The 18,064-nt window shown below is 51.4% G+C and overlaps 1 protein-coding gene and 1 non-coding gene across 7 annotated transcripts in view; both read left to right on the plus strand.

Annotated features, from left to right (window-relative positions):
• The first annotated feature begins 8,208 nt into the window (after window positions 1-8,208).
• DLG3 (discs large MAGUK scaffold protein 3) overlaps window positions 8,209-18,064 on the plus strand; it is a 62,260-nt gene continuing 52,404 nt past the window's right edge. For 2 of the 6 annotated variants that reach the window (XM_055266829.1, XM_055266830.1), the window contains exons 1-10: window positions 8,523-8,949; window positions 11,975-12,028; window positions 12,307-12,357; window positions 12,753-12,877; window positions 13,084-13,253; window positions 13,564-13,700; window positions 14,034-14,178; window positions 15,265-15,424; window positions 17,023-17,179; window positions 17,599-17,701. In XM_055266829.1, the coding sequence (XP_055122804.1) occupies window positions 8,593-8,949; window positions 11,975-12,028; window positions 12,307-12,357; window positions 12,753-12,877; window positions 13,084-13,253; window positions 13,564-13,700; window positions 14,034-14,178; window positions 15,265-15,424; window positions 17,023-17,179; window positions 17,599-17,701 (1,459 nt within the window). In that variant the 5' untranslated portion in view covers window positions 8,523-8,592. Of the gene's footprint in view, window positions 8,950-11,974; window positions 12,029-12,306; window positions 12,358-12,752; window positions 12,878-13,083; window positions 13,254-13,563; window positions 13,701-14,033; window positions 14,179-15,264; window positions 15,425-15,669; window positions 16,149-17,022; window positions 17,180-17,598; window positions 17,702-18,064 lie in introns of those variants that run through there. The other 4 variants (XM_055266831.2, XM_055266833.1, XM_055266832.1 and 1 more) reach the window with 4 other exon arrangements.
• On the plus strand, window positions 14,271-14,414 carry LOC129476493 (U4 spliceosomal RNA). The gene has a single exon (XR_008654936.1). It is a non-coding gene; the product is annotated as a U4 spliceosomal RNA (small nuclear RNA).

An 18,064-nucleotide genomic window follows, 5' to 3' on the forward strand; every position in this document is an offset into this window, starting at 1 on the left:
CGACTGTCTCCCTGGGGTCTCAGGCTGGAGCCCTAGCAGTTGGGAGGGAGGTTCCCTAGTTAAGTGTCACAGTGTCTCAGTGTGGCTGACCTCCTCCCAGCCATGTCAACCCAGTTCAGTCTGAGCGGCAGGGAGCCTACGGAATGAGGAGAAGCTCACTATGAGTCTGAAGGGATTTTGCTCACAATCATTAAAAAATGAAGAGAGAGAGAGGGTGGGAGGAAGGGAGGAAGGAACCTGTTAAAGGGGATAGGGCAAAAAAGGGGGTAAGGAAGGGGCCTGAGGAGGGTAGTTTGACTCTCTCCATTCAGTCGAGGCTTATCAATGCTTATTTTTCAATCAGAGCAGTTCAGAGGTTGAAAGGAGTCTAGCAACCTCTATAGACAAACTGTTAAGCATATAGAAGACTAGGCTCCTGGGTTACCAGCCTAGCCTAGATTTGGTCATTAAGGAAGATATTCATTCATTCATTTGACCATAATTAACACTAACCCACTATGTACCACGCGGTGTGCTAAGTGTCCTTCTCCAAGTCTCAGAGAGGTTAAGTAATGTCCAAACTCACAAAAATAGTGACTGGATTGGGTCTGATTGAGCAATCACTGTGTGCCAAGTCTAGGAGTACAGAAAACAATACATTCTTTTTTCTGTCTAATGAACGCCCAGTCACCCTTTGGGACAAAACTGAAAATATCATCTCCTTTGTGAAACTTTTCTTAAGTCCCCTTCCCCCCAGCAAGCAGAACTGCTAACTTGCTTTTCTATACACCCTCCTGAAATACCACTTTTCACAGGTATGGTAATGATGGGCTTCCATATTTCCATTTCTTTCACTTTGAGCACCTTGGTGGCAGGGCCTGTGTTCATCTCCAATTGGATATCTAACAAACATCCCAAACTCAACATGTTCATTTCTGAACAGCTGACCTTTTCCCCCAAAAATGACCCGTCCTAAAACTGTCCTCATCTCAGTTGATGGCAATTTCACATTTCCAGTTGTCCTGGCAAAAAATCCTTGGAACCACACCTTGTATCCAATCTGTCAGCAAATCCTGTTAGCTCTCCTTTCAAAATACACCCAGAATCCAACCACTTCTCATCATCTCTGGTGCTACCATGCTGGTCCAAGGCACAACCACCTCTCAGCTGGATCACTTCAGCAGCCGCCTGACTGGTCTCACTGCTTCCACCCTTGCCGCTGTGGCCTATTCTCTGCAAAGAAGCTATACCAATCCTGCTAAACTCAAGTCACGTCATGCCAGTTCTCTGCATGAAACCCTCCAATGGCACTCCATCTCTCTGAGAGGAAAGCCAAAATCTTTACAGTGGTCTACAAGGTCCTACACAATCTAGTCCCTTATTAAATCTCTGATCTCGTCTCCTGGCATTCTCCCCTCCCTTACTCTGTTAAAGCCACTTGATTCTCCTTGCTGTTCCTTGAGCAAGCCAGAGGCACTCCTTACCAGGACCTTTGCACTGGCTTCCCCTTGCTAGGTTTACTCTTCTGCATGGCTCACTTCCTCACCTCCCTCAATTCTTTGCTGAAATGCCACGTTCTTGGTGAAGCCTATTCTGACCAACCTATTTAAGATTCCCTCTATTTGAATTTCCAGTTTACCGTAAATACAGGGTACAGTAGTCCTCCTTTATCCATGGGGAATATGTTCCAAGACCCCCAGTGGACGCCTGAAACAGCAGATAGTACCAAACCCTATATATACTATGTTTTTCTGAAGTGATAACCAAGATGGCTACTAAGTGACTTATAGGTGCGTAGTGTATGCAGTGTGGATACACTGGACAAAGGGATGATTCACATCCTGGGCGGGATGAAGCAGGACAGCACAAGATTTCATTACATAACGGCATACAATTTAAAACTTATAAATTGTTTATTTCCGGAACTTTCCATTTAATATTTTCGGACTGCAGTTGACCATGGGTAACTGAAACTATGGAAAGTTAAAACCATGAATAAGAGGGGGAGTACTGTATAAAGGAACGAGATAAATGACACCATGAGGAAAAAGACAAATCCAAAACAATTGACTGGCACTCTTCAAAAACTAAATGTAGTTAATTTTTTTAAAAAGATACAAGACTTCCAGTTATGGGCCCAGTTAGAATAGACACACTTCTCCCTATTTATTCCTCACACTAAGTACAGCTAAAACTCTGGACATTATATATAAGACAAACATAAGAAGACTATGAAAGAAGAGGAAGGGGGCAGACTAACTAGGAACCCCAGTGACCTGAACGCGAGGTGATCAGTTCCCTGGGTTTTCCCATTGTATGAAATATTCCAGACCAGGTACTGGAGAAGCCAGCAGCCTGGAAATGCCAATGGGCACAGACAAAAAAAAAAAAAAACTGCAAACACCAGTAACTGGCCTGTTCTCTCTAGCCATAAGACCAGGAAATGGAGTTTAGCCAGACAGAAAACTCTTAGACAATAACCACCCACTGCAACCACACACCACAGAAAAAAAACAAAAAACGAAAAAACAAAAAAAAAAACTGCAGCTACACCCAAGCCAGCAAAGGCCAAGTAGATAACCCAGATTTTCACTCTGGCCAGGCTCCCCCGCACTCTCTGGTGTAGTGTCAGAGAAGGCTGAGTAGAGAGCCTAAACTTCCATCCCCAAGGGGTAACAAGACCCCCTTCCTGTTGGGTGGTGTCAGTGTCAGAGGAGCCTGGTGGTGAGTCAGGACTTTGACCATAACATATTTAATGAGGCCACTAGCCTCCCTCTCCTCCCCTCCCCAAATCTCCACCTCCTGACTGTGGTGTTAGTGGAAGCCCACCTGAGGAACAGTAAAAAGGCACTTCTGCCCCTTCCAGCTAGGGAGGCATCAGTGGAGGCCTAGTAGGGAGCTGGAATTTTTACCCCTGCACAGTAAAAAGGAGAAGCCTCCACCACACATACCAACCAAGGCCAAGGAGGGAAATTGAACTTGAACCTCTACCCGGCAGTAACCAGGCAGTGGCCCTTTCCTCTGATGAAAATGGTGTCAGAAGAAGCCTACCAAAAGCAAAAGATGTAAATGAAATCCAGGGTTTCATACTATAATATCCAAAAATTCCCAGGATGCAATGAAAATCACTCTATATCTAAACCCAGTACTTATAGTCCCAGTTACTCAGGAGGCTGAGTTGGGAGAATCACTTGAGCCTAGGAGTTCAAGGTCAGCTTGGGCAACATAGTGAGACCCTGTCTTTTTTTTTTTTTTTTTTTTTGAGACGGAGTCTTGCTCTGTCGCCCAGGCTGGAGTCAGTGGCGCAATATCGGCTCACCGCAACCTCCGCCTCCCGGGTTCAAGCGACTCTGCTGCCTCAGCCTGCTGAGTAGCTGGGACTACAGGCACCCGCCACCACGCCCAGGCAATTTTTGTATTTTTAATAGAGACAGGGTTTCACCATATTGACCAGGCTAGTCTCGAACTCCTGACCTTGTGATCCACCCGCCTCGGTCTCCCAAAGCGCTGGGATTACAGGCTTGAGCCACCGTGCCCAGCCGACCCTGTGTCTTAAAAAAAATAAATTCACTCATTATACCAAGAACCAGGAGACTCTCAACTTGAATGAGAAAGAGAAAGATTTCAACTATCTGACAAAGATTCTAAAGTGGCCAACATTAAAAAAAAATGCTTCTATGAGCAATCTATGAGCAATTACAAACAAGGTTAAAACAAATTTAAAAAATAGCAAATCTTGCCAAGAAATAAGAGATATAATGAAGAATCAAATAAAATTTTAGAACAAACTATAATAACCAAACTAAAAACCTCAGTAGATGAGCTCAAAAGGAGGATGGAGAGGACAGAGGAAAGAATCAGTGAACGTAAAGATAGAACATTAGAAATTACCCAATCTGAACAATGGTGAGAAAAATAATAGACTTAAAAATAAATGAACAGAGCTGGGCACAGTGGCTCACGCCTGTAATCCCAGCACTTTGGGAGGCTGAGGTGGGCAGATCACTTGAGCTCAGGAGTTCAAGACCAGCTTCGGCAACATGGTGAAACCTTGTCTCTATTAAAAATACAAAAATTAGCTGGATGCGGTGATGCACACCTGTAGTCCCAGCTACTCAGGAGGCTGAGGTGGGAGGACCACCTGAGCTTGGGAGATCAGGGCTGCAGTAAGCTGTGATTGTGCCACTGCACTCTAGCTTGGGTGACAAAATGAAACACAGTCTCAAAGAAAAAAAAATGAACAGAGCCTCAGGGATGCTTGGGACTATAACAAAGGACTTAACATTCACGTAATTGGAGATGTGGAAGAAGAAGAGAAAGAGCATGGGGCTAAAAAAAATTACTCAAGAAATAATGGCTGAAAATTTGGCAAAAGACGGAAATGAACAGGTTCAAGAGTTGAACAAACCCCAAATAGGATAAACTCAAGTTCACCCCAAGGCACATCATAATCAAACTTCTGAAAACTGAAGATGGGAAACTTGAAAGCAGCAAGAGAGAAACAACACCTTACCTACATAGGAAAAGGAATTCAAATGTGGCCAGGTACAGTGGCTAACACCTGTAATTCCAATACTTTGGGAGGCCAAGGTGGGAGGATTACCCAAGGCCAGGAGTTTGAGACCAGCCTGGGCAACATAATGAGACCTCGTCTCTACTAAAAATAAAATAATTAACCAGGAGTGGTGTGCGCCTATAGTCCCACCTACTCAGGAGCCTGCTTGGGAGACTGAGGCAGGAGGATCACTTTGAGGCCAGGAGTTTCGAGGCTACAGTGAACTATGGTCACACCACTGCACTCCAGCATGCTCTATCTGGTGAAAATATCCTTCAGGAATGAGGGGGAAATCAAGACATTCTCAGACAAAGGAAAGCTAAGAGAATTTGTTGCCAGCAGACAAAGAATGGCTAAAGGAAGTTATCAAAACTTACAGATGAATAATGGAACCATTTACATGTAATAAAACTTACATAGGGGATATATAGATAGATAAATAGATACATAGATAGATGATAGATATAGATAGATAGATAGATAGATAGATAGATAGATAGATAGATAGATAGAGCAAGCATTAACTGGGCATGGTGGCACATACCTGTGGTCCCAGCCACTTGTGAGGCTGAGGTGGGAGGATTGCTTGAGCCCGGGAGTTTGAGGGTGCAGTGAGCCATGATCATGCCACTGCACTCTAACCTGAGTGAGTGAGAAAGACCTACTCTTCAAAAAATATGGATAGATGGATAGATACATAGATAGAGCAAATATAACAATCAAAACAAGTCAAATTGTTGACTTGATAAGGAAGACATACAGTGGTGTCCATTGTACTATTCTTCCAATATTTTGGTATGTTTGTAAATTTTCATTTTGAAAACTGTTGGAGAGGATATGTGGAGGATAGATATATGATAAAGCAAGCATAGCAAAATGTTAATGAGAATCCTAGGCAGTGGGTAATTGGGTGTTCACTGTAAAATTCTTTGAATTTTTCTGTATGTTTGAAAACTTTCATATTAAACTGTGGGGGCAAAAAACTTGAAAAAAAAATCACAGCTTGGTATCCTCCGCTACCATTCCCAATCCATCTTACTGTGCTCTACTTTTTATTTTTTCCATGGCACTTATCACCATATACACAGCAGGTGTATATGCTGAATAATGTTTTCTTCAACATCATTTTGTTATAACATTGATGAGGGAAAAAAAAAAAACAACCAAAACGATTCCTGGCCAGAGCCACTGTCTGTGTGGAGTTTGCACACTCTCCCCATGTATGTGTGGGTTTTCTCCGGGTATTCCAGGGTACTGCACTTCCTCCCACATCCCAGTGCACGTTAGGTGAATTGGCGTGTCTAAATTGTCCCAGTGTGAGTGAGTGTGGGTGTGTATGTGAGCGCACCCTGTGATGGAATGGCATCCTGTCCAGGATTGGTTCCTACCCTGTACCCTGAGCTGCTGTGATAGGCTCTGGCCACCCTTGACCCTGAACTGAAATAAGCAGATTGAAAAATGAATGAATGGATGGATGGATGGATGGATGGATGGATGGATGGATGGATACAAAGTATTGTAAAATAAAAATTTGTAAAGTAGTTGATAGTCATACAAATGCATAATAAACTATGAGGTAAGAAAGTGCTCATCGAGCTCACCATATTCGTGATTGTTTGCTTTTGAACTGCATGATGGTAGGGAGGTGCTCCTTACAATTTTCACTTTGCATACATTTATTCCTTGATTCAACCCACCACCACTTCCACTGCTGTCACTCACTGGTTCACCAAAAATTAGGTAATTATTTACTTGTTTTCATTAATCTTTCTATATGTATGCATAGCTCATATTTATTTCAATGTTTAATATCAGAAGTGTTTTGGGTCTTTATTTGGAAGCTTGGTGATGTTTTGTGACCAGAAGTATGCTGTAGGAACTTAGCTCTTGTTTATATTAATTGGCCTATGGTAAAATTGGTTTTGTTATACGTTGTTTCACTTAGCCACAGTTTCCAAGGACCTACCAATGACGTTAAATGAGGACCTACTGTACTACATAATTCACTTATTTATTGTGTTTATTTTTGTCTGTGTCCTTTCACTAGGAGGTAAGCTCCCCAAGGGCAGGGATTTGTTCTGTTTGTTCTGTTTTATTTTGTTTGCTGCTATATCCCCAAATCCTACAACAGTGTCTGGCACACAGCAAGTGTTCCATGCATATTTGTTGAATTAAGAATGAATCTCTGAGGGCCGGGGACAGTGGATCACACCTGTAATCCCAGCACTTTGAGAGGCCAAGGTGGGTGGATCACTTGGCGTCGGGAGTTCGAGACCAGCCTGGCCAACGTGATGAAAGCCCATCTCTACTAAGAAAATACAAAAATTAGCTGGGCGTGGTAGCAGGAGCCTGTAGTCCTAGCTACTCGGGAGGCTGAGGCAGGAGAATCGTTTGAACCTGGGAAGCTGAGGTTGCAGTGAGCTGAGATCATACCACTGCACTTCAGCCTGGGTGACAGAATGAGAATCCATCTCAAAAAAAAAAAAAAAAGAATCTCTGTATCCCTAATACCTAGGTCAACGTCTTGCACAAAGTAGGTGCTCAATGAATATTTGCTAAATTGAACTGAGATGTAAATTCTGCAGGAGCACTTAGAATAGACCTGTCATACTAGAGTGGTTCACAGCATGGACTCTGGAGTCAAATAATCAGGATTTGCATCCTGATTCTGTCACTTCCAGCTGTGTTACCTAGCTGTGTTAACATCTTTGAGCCTCAATTTCTCATTGGTAAAATGAAGATAATAATAGCATCAGCTTGGTAGGATTTGGGTTTGCATGTTATGCACTTAGGACTTTGTAAAGACCCAATAACTGGTAGCTAAAATCAAAACAAGAACTGCAGAAAAGATAGTCTTTCTTGTACGTCATCCTTCCTCCATTCATCCGACGAGCTGAGCCAGGAGAGGGTAAGGAGATGTCCTTGGACAAGTATTCCTAAGCTCTCTTCCAGACCCATAGAAGGGTTTCTCTCCCTTCTTACCTTTTCACCTGTCCGGGACTCTCGTCTTGATATCCTGAAGTTCCTTCCCCCATCATAACCATGCAGGGGTGGAGTGGAGGAGATAGGGGTTTGTGGGCCAGGGACAAGGACTTAGAGCTTTCTGTTAATCCCTGATCTAGGGTTGAGTTCTTTACTGGTGACGGTAGAAGGTCAAGTGTGAGGTCACAGTAATTTCAGGGCCTAGAGACTGAGAGAACAATAGTCTTGTGTAGGAGGCATTGACAGGACAGCGGGCCTCACATGCTGCCTTCTTCCTTGGTCCCCTGTAAGAGAAAGCACCTCCCTCATCCTGCTCCAACGTCGCTTCCGTCCATCCTGCTACCTCGTCTTTACTTCTGGTGTCCCCAGCTCAGAGCAAGCCTGGGGACCCATTGAGCATCTCCCTGCAACTCCCTCTTGGAAGTGGGGTGGGGTGGAGTGGGCAGAGGACAGGCTAAAATTGGCGATATAAGGGCACAAGATCGGGTGCCTGAGCTCTCTGGTGGCCCACGTCCTCTGCCCCCGCCCTAGGGCCAACAGTTCCCTAGAGATTGGGGGAGCTGAGGCTGAGCCTGGGGGCGCCACTGCCTCTGTTCCTTTAAGTAGCCGCTGTTTAGCATTCCTGCCGCTGCCGCTGCCGCTGCCGCTGCCTGCCTCTGCACGCTGATTGGCTGGAATCAACTGAGAAGGGAGCCAGGGAGAGATGCTCTTGACTCCACTCAGATCCATCCTGGGGACCAGAGCAGAAGCGGTCCTCACAGCACCCATTCTCTGCTTGAGCTCCCGCTTCTTCTTTGCCGCTGGGCCTCGGCCCAGAAGCCACGACGGGCGACACGGAGCCGCCAGTGCTGGAGGGGGAGCCGTGGGTGCGGGGCAGCGTGGGGGCCGAGGCCCCGGGACGCCCGCCCGGCCCCAGGCCCCGCTCAGCCCGGGCGCCCCCACGGGTGCCCCCCCCTTCTTGGTCCGAGCAGTGTGAGTGTGCCCGGGAGCCCGGCGGCGGCGGCGGCGGTGGCGGCGGTGGCGGCGGCGTGGAAACCGGCGTGGGCTGGGGGGTCCGAGCCGCGGGGGGCAGTGCCATGCACAAGCACCAGCACTGCTGTAAGTGCCCTGAGTGCTATGAGGTGACCCGCCTGGCCGCCCTGCGGCGCCTCGAGCCTCCGGGCTACGGGGACTGGCAGGTCCCCGACCCCTACGGGCCAGGTGGGGGCAACGGCGCCAGCGCGGGTTATGGGGGCTACAGCTCGCAGACCTTGCCCTCGCAGGCGGGGGCCACCCCCACCCCTCGCACCAAGGCCAAGCTCATCCCCACCGGCCGGGATGTGGGGCCGGTGCCTCCTAAGCCAGTCCCGGGCAAGAGCACCCCCAAACTCAACGGCAGCGGCCCCAGCTGGTGGCCAGAGTGCACCTGTACCAACCGGGACTGGTATGAGCAGGTATGGACCAGCGGAGGGGGGAGCGGTGGGGCAAGCCAGGAGGGCTGGAGAGTGGGGGCCTAGAGGCCTGGGATGCAGTAGGGGTCGCTGGGGCTCCAAGCCTGTGGACGCCGAGCCCTAGCATTGCAGCTGGGCAAAGAGAGGCGGTGGGAAATGTGTGGTTCCCTGTGTGTGTCTGTTTGGGGGTCTCCATTAGAAGACTGGGAGGAGCCGTGTGTCAGGGGGTAAGGGCATGGCGGAGGGGCACATTTTCCTGTGTGGGGGAATTGGGTTTGTCTCAGTGTGGGGGTTTGGCAATGTCTCTGTGTCTGGCAGGGGGCGGGAGGTTCTGCGGGGGCTGTGTGTGGTGTGTGTCTCCACAGGAGGGGAGGAGGGGGCATGGTGTTCTGCGTAGGGGGGACATATGTGTGTGTATGTATGTTGGGGTGTGTGGAGGAAGGCAATGGAGCTGCCATGAATCCATGTGGAGGAGCCCATGTGCCCGGCTCGCTGAGCTTCATCCCTCGATGCCATGAGTCCCTCTCCGTCCCAGTCCCTTTGTGTGTGAATGTGCACATGGATGTGTGGAGATGTCACTCTGAATGTGGAGAGGTCTCTGTAGAGGAGGCTGCAGGGATGGCTGTGTTTGTGTGTGTGGCTACATGTATATGTGTGTGAGCATGTGGCTGCAAGAGTGTGCACGCGTGTGCCTGGTGTGTGTGTGTGTGTGAGTGTGTGTGTGTTTGTATGTGTTGTCTCTGGTGAGAGGCGCTTGACAAGCAAGGGAGGGGAGAGGAAGGAGGCGAGAGACACGTCCCAAGCAAGGCTGAGAGGCTGCTGAGAAGGACGGACTCTTTTGTCCAAGCAGCTCTGAAGTGTGTGTGCCGGGGTGGGGTGGCGGGGGGGAGGGGGGGAGATTTGAAGGAACTGAAGCAAGCTTCCTCGCTCTAGAGCAGGCATGGTGCCTGGAGCCGGCAAGGGGCAGCTGCCCTGGTGCAGGGACTGGCCCCAGTGGGGCATGTCCCCCTTGGGTACCTCCAGATGTGAGAGGGCTTAACCCCCCAGCCCTGACTTGGCACAGCTTGGGAGCCCCTGGGTGCTGGGCACAACTCCGGCTTCCACTCCCAGCCTAAACTGCCAGCTTAGAAAATGGAAGGAGCATCTGTGGGAGAAGCAGCAAAATGGAGGCTGGGCTGGCAGAGCCAGGTCCCTGGCATGCAAGGCGGAGGGCCTGTCTGGTTATCGGCTCTGCAGCTCCTAGGGTGGGGTGAGAGGAAGAGGAGGCTTTGCTGTTGAGGGCAGGTGATGACTTCCCCAAGCTGGTGACCGTTCTGGCTGCCTCTGTCCTCTGGGGATAGGATGTGCTCTCACTCAGAGGCAAAGGTGGGGACTTCCTGGGGAGAAGAGCCCTCAGTTCTGGCCTTCCGTCTGTCCACACTTACGGCTTCCCCACATCTCTTGCCTTGGCCTCTTGCCCTTTCCAGCGAGTCCCTCTCTCTCCTTTGCCCCCTCTGTCCTGGAGGCCTTTCCCTTGCAAACACCCTCTTATGCTTGTCCTGCCCGGCTGGGAGACAGGTGGCAATCCCAGGCTGGACCAGTTGGCCAAGGTTTCTTTGCCAGGGCTGATCCCTGGATGGCTCCTGGCCCTGAGAACAAGGTCCCTGAGTAGGGGTGGGGGCTAGAGGGTGGACCACTGGGAACGGGAAGCCTCTGGGTACCACTTGGGCTGGGCTTGAGGCATGGCTTGTCACATGTGGGCACACATGGTACACCAAATGCACACAAGAGCCACATGGGTGTCCCTTTGCTTATGTGTCTGTTGCATGGTACTTAAGGCAGCTGTGTTGGTTTTGGGTCTCTAAGGAGCCTTCAGTTCTTCTTCCTGGGGTCACAGACCAGGGTAAGGCTGCAGCTGGAGTCCTCCCACCAACTCCCACAGCTGCAGGGCCAGCCCAGAAATGGTGGAGGCATGATGAGCTAGTCCTCTCTCCCTCTCCTCCTCTGTGCTTCATGAAGCCAAAGCTGTGTGGGGTGGAGGTGGGATGGGGGAAGCACAGCAGGACATGTGGAGGAGCCCCCACCCTGGTTTCCAGCTCCCCGCTTCTGAGGAGGAGGCCAGAGGTCAGGGAAGGGACAACACAGCCAGAGAAAGGTGGGGGAGGGGTGCCAGGATACCTGGGGCGACAGGCAAGAGGGCTTCTCCATTCTTGGAGGTGAAAGTGGGAGCCAGCAGGCAGGTGCTGCTTGTATGTCCAGAATCACATTTTCACTTGACAAATGGATACACACGTGTCCTGTCTGGGAGGCCATCTCTGTGGGTTGGCCAAATCACCCCTGTGTTTCTGACCCGTTCCCTTGCCTCTTCTTGCATGGCTACTGCATATTGAAGACCATGGACTCTGCTGCCAATCAATCTGTGGGTCACCAACTTCTCCCTCATGGGGAATCTTGTCTACCCTCCTCCAGTCCCACCCTTGGCTTTGTCTCTGACTCCTGACCAGATCCCACCCTCGCCCTTTCTGCTGGGAAACACAAAGGGCTCAGAACCAAAAATCCTTTGGTAGAAAATGGATTAGGACTTTGACTCCTTCTGCCTATTTGAGGAATTGGGTTCCTGGAGTCCAAGAAAGAGGTATAGAGTGAAGACTCACGAGGTGCTCCAAAGTGGGGCAACTGTCCTTTTTCCCATGAGCTCTGCTGGGGTATGGGGATGAGTGACCAAAACATCAGTGGCCTTAAGAGCTTACTGTAATCAAAGAACACCTGGAGATCCCATTGCTCTGTCACTAATTCCCAGTGTGCCCTTAGGCACATCCCATGTCCTCTCTGGGCCTCCGTGTCACCTACTGTCACATAAAGGGGATAGGACAAGATGATGTCTGCTGTCCTTCCAGTTTGGACACAGTGGAAGTCTATGATCCCCCAGTCAGGGAGAACTGTGGTTCAGAAGGGGAAGGGTTATCTGTCTAGGCCACTGGGTATCCCCTGTGGACACTGGGTGTGGCATGGTTTGCCCGCCATGCTTCATCTCTGCCATCCCTCTTAGGCCAGGCCTGCACCCCTCCTAGTGAACCCTGAGGCACTGAAGCCCAGCCTCTCGGTGAGTGCACCACTGGCTGGCTCAGTCTCAGACAATTGATCTGGGCTAAATGAGCGGCTGGGTTTGGGCTGATATGGTTGGAAGCAAAGCAGGGGTTGGGGGGGTGAGTGAGGAGCGGCCTCTTTCAGGTCAGCCTGTCCTCATCGGTGGCCAAGAGGTGACCTGGGGTGCACTTGGGCTCTTCTACTCTGTGGTAGTGGGGAGGAGGCAGGTTGACCAAGGGGCAGATGGCTGGAAGGGCAGGGGGCACTAAGGGAACTGCCTGTGTCTCCCCCTAGGTGAATGGCAGCGATGGCATGTTCAAATATGAGGAAATCGTACTTGAGCGAGTGAGTCTGCCAGTGGGGAAAAGCGGAAAGGGAAGCAGAGGGTTGGAGCCAGGAGAGGGGAGACCCCTGAATCATGGTTTCAAGACCCATGGGGGGACCTGAATTAAGAGGATGGAGAAACAGCAGCCCTCAGAGGCCGCTTCACTGCATCAATCAATCAACTCACTAACAAATATTAATTGACCTTGCTCACTGAGGCCTGGGGAATTGGGGAGGGGATGGGTTTCCCAGAACGATCAGCAGAGGCTGGGTTTCTGACAAATGTGCCCAGCCTGCCGTGGCCCCTTCTGAGGCCTGGAGAACTAGCTCTGGGACATAAGGAGAGATGAGGTACCCAGAACTCTCCTTTGTGCTCTCAGAGTGAACAGACTGTGCCTTTCCACCCACTTCTGCAGGGCAACTCTGGCCTGGGCTTCAGTATCGCAGGTGGCATCGACAATCCCCATGTCCCTGATGACCCTGGCATCTTTATTACCAAGATTATCCCTGGTGGAGCAGCTGCCATGGATGGGAGGCTGGGGTGAGATGGCCTGGAAGCAGGGTTGTGGGTGGCAGGGACAGGATCGAGATGAGGGGAGGAAAGCCTGCCTGGCAGGATGACCCTTCCATTAGATCTGAGGGCGGGGTGGGAGGGCAGAGGAGGGGAGGACAGAGAAGTGGGAGGAAGCAGGAGAGGGGGTGGAGGGGTGGGGGCACAGTGTCATGCCTCTCGGGCTTCCCCCGCAGGGTGAATGACTGTGTGCTGCGGGTGAATGAGGTGGACGTGTCGGAGGTGGTACACAGCCGGGCGGTGGAGGCGCTGAAGGAGGCAGGCCCTGTGGTGCGATTGGTGGTGCGGAGGCGACAGCCTCCACCCGAGACCATCATGGAGGTCAACCTGCTCAAAGGGCCCAAAGGTGCGGCCCTCCAGGTTCCTGTGCTCCAGCCAGAGCCTTAGGCCCCAGATCCCATCTTGCCCCATAGGGAATTGGAAGGGAATGGCCTTACTCCTTGCCTGACTCCCCCTGTTCCAACTCACAGCCTGTTTTTTTTGACCTCAGGCCTCACCCTTACTCATCTCGGGATGGCATCTTAGCGTTTGGATCCCCTGGGGGGAGCTCCTGTGGGGCCAGTGGGTTGGCTGGGGGAGGGGGCTTGGATTTGGGATTGACAACACTTTAACCTCTCCTTGTGGCCCTCTCCCACCCCCTGCTGGCTCCCGCTCAGGCCTGGGTTTCAGCATTGCTGGGGGTATTGGCAACCAGCACATCCCAGGAGACAACAGCATCTACATCACCAAGATCATTGAGGGTGGCGCTGCTCAGAAGGATGGACGCCTACAGATTGGGGACCGGCTGCTGGCGGTGAGACAGACTTCACGGGGATGCCCAAATGGTAGGGTAGGGAGGAGGAGCTCCAGTACCCCTCACTCCGCCTAAACCTCACTAAGGGATGAGGCATCATGGGGGAATTTCAAGAGTTATCATCTGTGTTGTGTTTGCCCAGATACAAAGGCCCTAATTCTTTCTGTGGCCAGGGTCTTGCCCTATCCCCTACCTCCTGCCTCTGCTCCTCATAGCACTATACTTGGGCCTCTCTTAGCATGCTGTTGAATTTCACTGAAAAGGCATCCCTCGGGTTCCCTGGAGAAGCCTCTCCTTCTCCCAAGTCCCAGCCTGAGGCCTCTCCTCTTGTAGGTGAACAACACCAATCTGCAGGATGTGAGGCACGAGGAAGCTGTGGCCTCACTGAAGAACACATCTGATATGGTGTATTTGAAGGTGGCCAAGCCAGGCAGCCTCCACCTCAACGACATGTACGCTCCCCCTGACTACGCCAGCAGTACGTACTCATCAGCCCCTGTCCCTGGTCTAAAGCTCTGTCCCCTGGTTTCTGGAGGGGAAGTTCATACCCCTTGTTAAGAGAGGGCAAGCAGCTTTGCTCAGTGGTGGCACTGTAGCAGCCAGTAAGGTTTATCTGAGGCACCATTATTGCTAATTGAAAACTTTGCTCAGTACCCCACCGTGAAGACTTGCCATAGAGTCAGCATTGGCAATTTTTGACAATTTCTATGGAGAGTAAATTTTAAAAAGAGGACAGAGAGAAGCCGCAGAGGATAGTGCACAGAACTGAGTCCAGATCCCAGTTCTGTCTTTTTTTGTTTTGTTTTGTTTGTTTGTTTGAGACAGAGTCTCGCTCTGTCGCCAGGCCGGAGTGCAGTGGCACGATCTCAGCTCACTGCAACCGCCGCCTCCCGGGTTCAAGCAATTCTCCTGCCTCAGCCTCCTGAGTAGCTGGGATTACAGGTGCCTGCCACCATGCCTGGCTAATTTTTTGTATTTTTAGTAGAGACAGGGTTTCTCCATGTTGGCCAGGATGGTCTCGATCTCCTGACCTCGTGATCCACCCGCCTCGGCCTCCCAGAGTGCTAGGATTACAGGCTTGAGCCACTGCGCCCGGCCCCCAGCTCTGTCCCTTAGAGCTGAGTGCCCTTAGACAAGTCCCTTTCACCTGTTTTTTGTTTCCTCTTTGGCAAAAGGGAGCTAATGATGTATGTGCTGCCTTCCTCATAGGACTGCTGCAAGGATCAAATGAGATCATGGATGAGAAAGCCCTTGGAAAACTGTATTAGGCTATAGAGATGTGAGGGATTATTATTAGTCACACCTCTAGTCATGTCTTTCTTTGTAGACTGCCTTGACTTCAGCTCTTTCTAAGACTCACAGGAGTGAGCCAAGGATTTAGAAAGGGACTGCGGAGGAGGAACCCTGGGTGGCGGGTGGATGGAGTGGGGAGGTGCGGCCTGAGGAATCAGCATCCCTTGGTCTCTTTTGCACCTGAAGTGGGGTGTGGGGGAAAGTCCTTGAGGAGTTTGGGGTACCTCCCTGGACCAGTCTCTGAACTTTTCTCTCCCTTTCTTGATTCCAGCTTTTACTGCCTTGGCTGACAACCACATAAGCCATAATTCCAGCCTGGGTTATCTCGGGGCTGTGGAGAGCAAGGTCAGCTACCCTGCTCCTCCTCAGGTTCCCCCCACTCGCTACTCTCCTATTCCCAGGCACATGCTGGCTGAGGAGGACTTCACCAGGTAAGACCCCGCCCCCAACATCCCATTCAATCTACCCAGAAATTGGGGAGGGGAGGAATCCGTTTCCGGCCGGCCACAGGCTCCTTGTAGTACGGCAAAGAAGAGGATAAGGCCCTCATCACTCCCGGCTTTGGGGTCCGAGGCCTTCTCTCAGGAACTTGGGGACCTAGAGAGGGACAGAAGTGGCTGCAGGGACAAGCTCTACCATCAGGGGGAGTGCCGAGTGAGTGGCCCCGGTCCAAAAGTGCAAATAAAGAAAGGATGGGGTGGAGCGTTTAGGGGGCTGAGGAGGTGAGGGCAGCGGAGTTTCCTGCCCTGAGATAGTTGCAGCCCTCTCTGCTGCAACCATTTCAAATTAGAGAAGAAAGCAGTTCAGCTGGTGGGGCTGGCGGGACTCTGACCGGCCCGGTGGCCTCGCCGGCAACGGCCCCGCCCCGCTGGCGGCGGCGGCGGCGGCTGCGCGGGGCCTGGAACTGGTCGGGCCGGCCGGGGTTCCGGGGGACGGGTTTGCAGGGTGGGGCCCGAGAGGCTGGCGGGCAGGCAGCAGTGGAGCCGGAAGGGTAGGCGGCCAGGGGAGAGACAGAGGAGCTATGGAGAGGGCCCGCAAGTTCTCGGGCTCCGGCTTGGCCATGGGCTTGGGCTCCGCCTCCGCTTCGGCCTGGAGGAGGGCTTCGCAGAGGTGGGCCTGGCCGCTCCGCTCCCTGCGGCCCGGAGGGGATGCCAGGTAGGAGTGGAGGGCTAAGAGCAAGAGCATCCGGGACTCGGAGGGAGCCTCGCCCCTGAGACTGGGAGCAAGAAAGGAAGTCTTGCGTGGGGCTTTGGGCTCCTCCGAGGAAAGATGCTTGTAACAAGTGAAAGCGGTGGGCCGGGAACGTGCCCTGGGAGTTGGACCGATGACACTGTGACCTTTTACAGAGGGCTTCCTTAGATGTGGTTAGTTTTACTCGCATTTTTCATGTGCTTGTCTGCTTTCTTCAGTTTGGATTCTAAACTTTTGGGGACCTGGGATCCCCCTAAGAACCCAGGTGCTGCAACCCCCTGGGGCTACATAGTGTTAGCTGCTGATTAAATATGTTGTTGGGGCAGCAGGTACGAGGGGTCATACTTGATGGGTGAAATTTTGAGACTGCAGAAGAGTATCTGTGAAGTAAGTGTGCACATCCTGTGGATGATGAGTGCAGTCAACCCCAGGGTGACTCCACTACCCCTAACTGCTTCCTCTTCTTGTGGTCCAGGGTCCATCACACGGGTTGGTAGGATAGGAGAATCTGGGAAGGAAGAGGACCAGTGAGTGGGCCTGAGATGTGGTCTCTGGAGTTCAGGGTAGGGATTTGTTGACCCGAGAGGGTAGGGGACTGTCCACTGGGAAGTTGACTGCAAGCCCTTGGGAAGAAGGGAGGGAAGAGGAACTGAAACTTGGCACCTGACAGAACAGCAGCCAAGCAGGTTTCAGGAGACAAAGGGAGGCTCAGGGTATCATACATAGGGAACCACGTCCTTATTCCCTACAGCAAGTATGGACCTTGTTCCAGGCTGGCCCTCAAAGGACAACAGTCCATATCTACCTAGTCCTGACTCCTCCACTCCTTTCCCACCAGAGAGCCCCGCAAGATCATCCTGCACAAAGGCTCCACAGGCCTGGGCTTCAACATCGTAGGAGGAGAGGATGGAGAAGGCATTTTTGTCTCCTTCATCCTGGCAGGAGGCCCAGCTGACCTGAGTGGGGAGCTGCGCAGGGGAGACCGGATCTTATCGGTGAGGAGACAAAGGAGAGGTGGGAGGATGGGAACCGTGCCAGTCTAAAACGGAGAGCGAGAGACCTAACTTCCTCCGAGGAATGCTTCTTGAGATGAGGGGAGGGCTAGGGACTGGAGAAAACTTACCTTGTTTTTATAGACATCCTTAGTGACAGAGACCGGGACCAGACTTATCTTTGAGGAGGAAATGAATGCTCTTGGATCTTAACCCTGATTGGCATTCGACCTTTATGAAGATAATTGTTACACTAGAGATGTCGTATCCTTTAGGCCTTGTTTTAGGGGCAAGGTTGTAATATCGGGAAAGGCATCTAAACAGGCTTAGGGGTGGGGTACCCATCTCCCTCTCCTAACTGCTAGTGCAGAGGACCCCCTTTCTTGCTTTTGGGGTGGCTCACAGCTTCTCTCTTTGGACAGGTGAATGGAGTGAATCTGAGGAATGCAACTCATGAGCAAGCTGCAGCTGCTCTGAAACGGGCCGGCCAGTCAGTCACCATTGTGGCACAGTACAGACCTGAAGGTAGGAGAAGAGAAGGTGAAAAGAGATGACGTGGGGGAGTTACACTTATATTACGTGTTGGCTTTTTGCCATCCTAGGTAACAAAGCCACTTGACCAGGTCCCTTCTACCTAGGGCAGTAACCTCTTCCTCTCTCCTTTTCCTGCTGGGTAGGGGTTGGTTTGGGCAGCTTGAAAGCATCAATTAAGGCTGTGCTCAGAGTCGGCTGATGTGGGCTGCAGTGCAGGAGAAGGCCAGTAGTGGGCAGCAGCCTCCGGGAAGCAGCATCCAAAGATCAGGGCGACTGGAAAGAGGGGAGGGGGTGGAGGGCCCACAGGAGAAGACTGGGAACTGTGTGCCCTGGAAGAGGAGAGCAGCCCTTGGT

This window comes from Symphalangus syndactylus, chromosome X, assembly GCF_028878055.3.
Source record: "Symphalangus syndactylus isolate Jambi chromosome X, NHGRI_mSymSyn1-v2.1_pri, whole genome shotgun sequence".
NCBI classification, from domain to species: Eukaryota; Metazoa; Chordata; class Mammalia; order Primates; family Hylobatidae; genus Symphalangus; species Symphalangus syndactylus.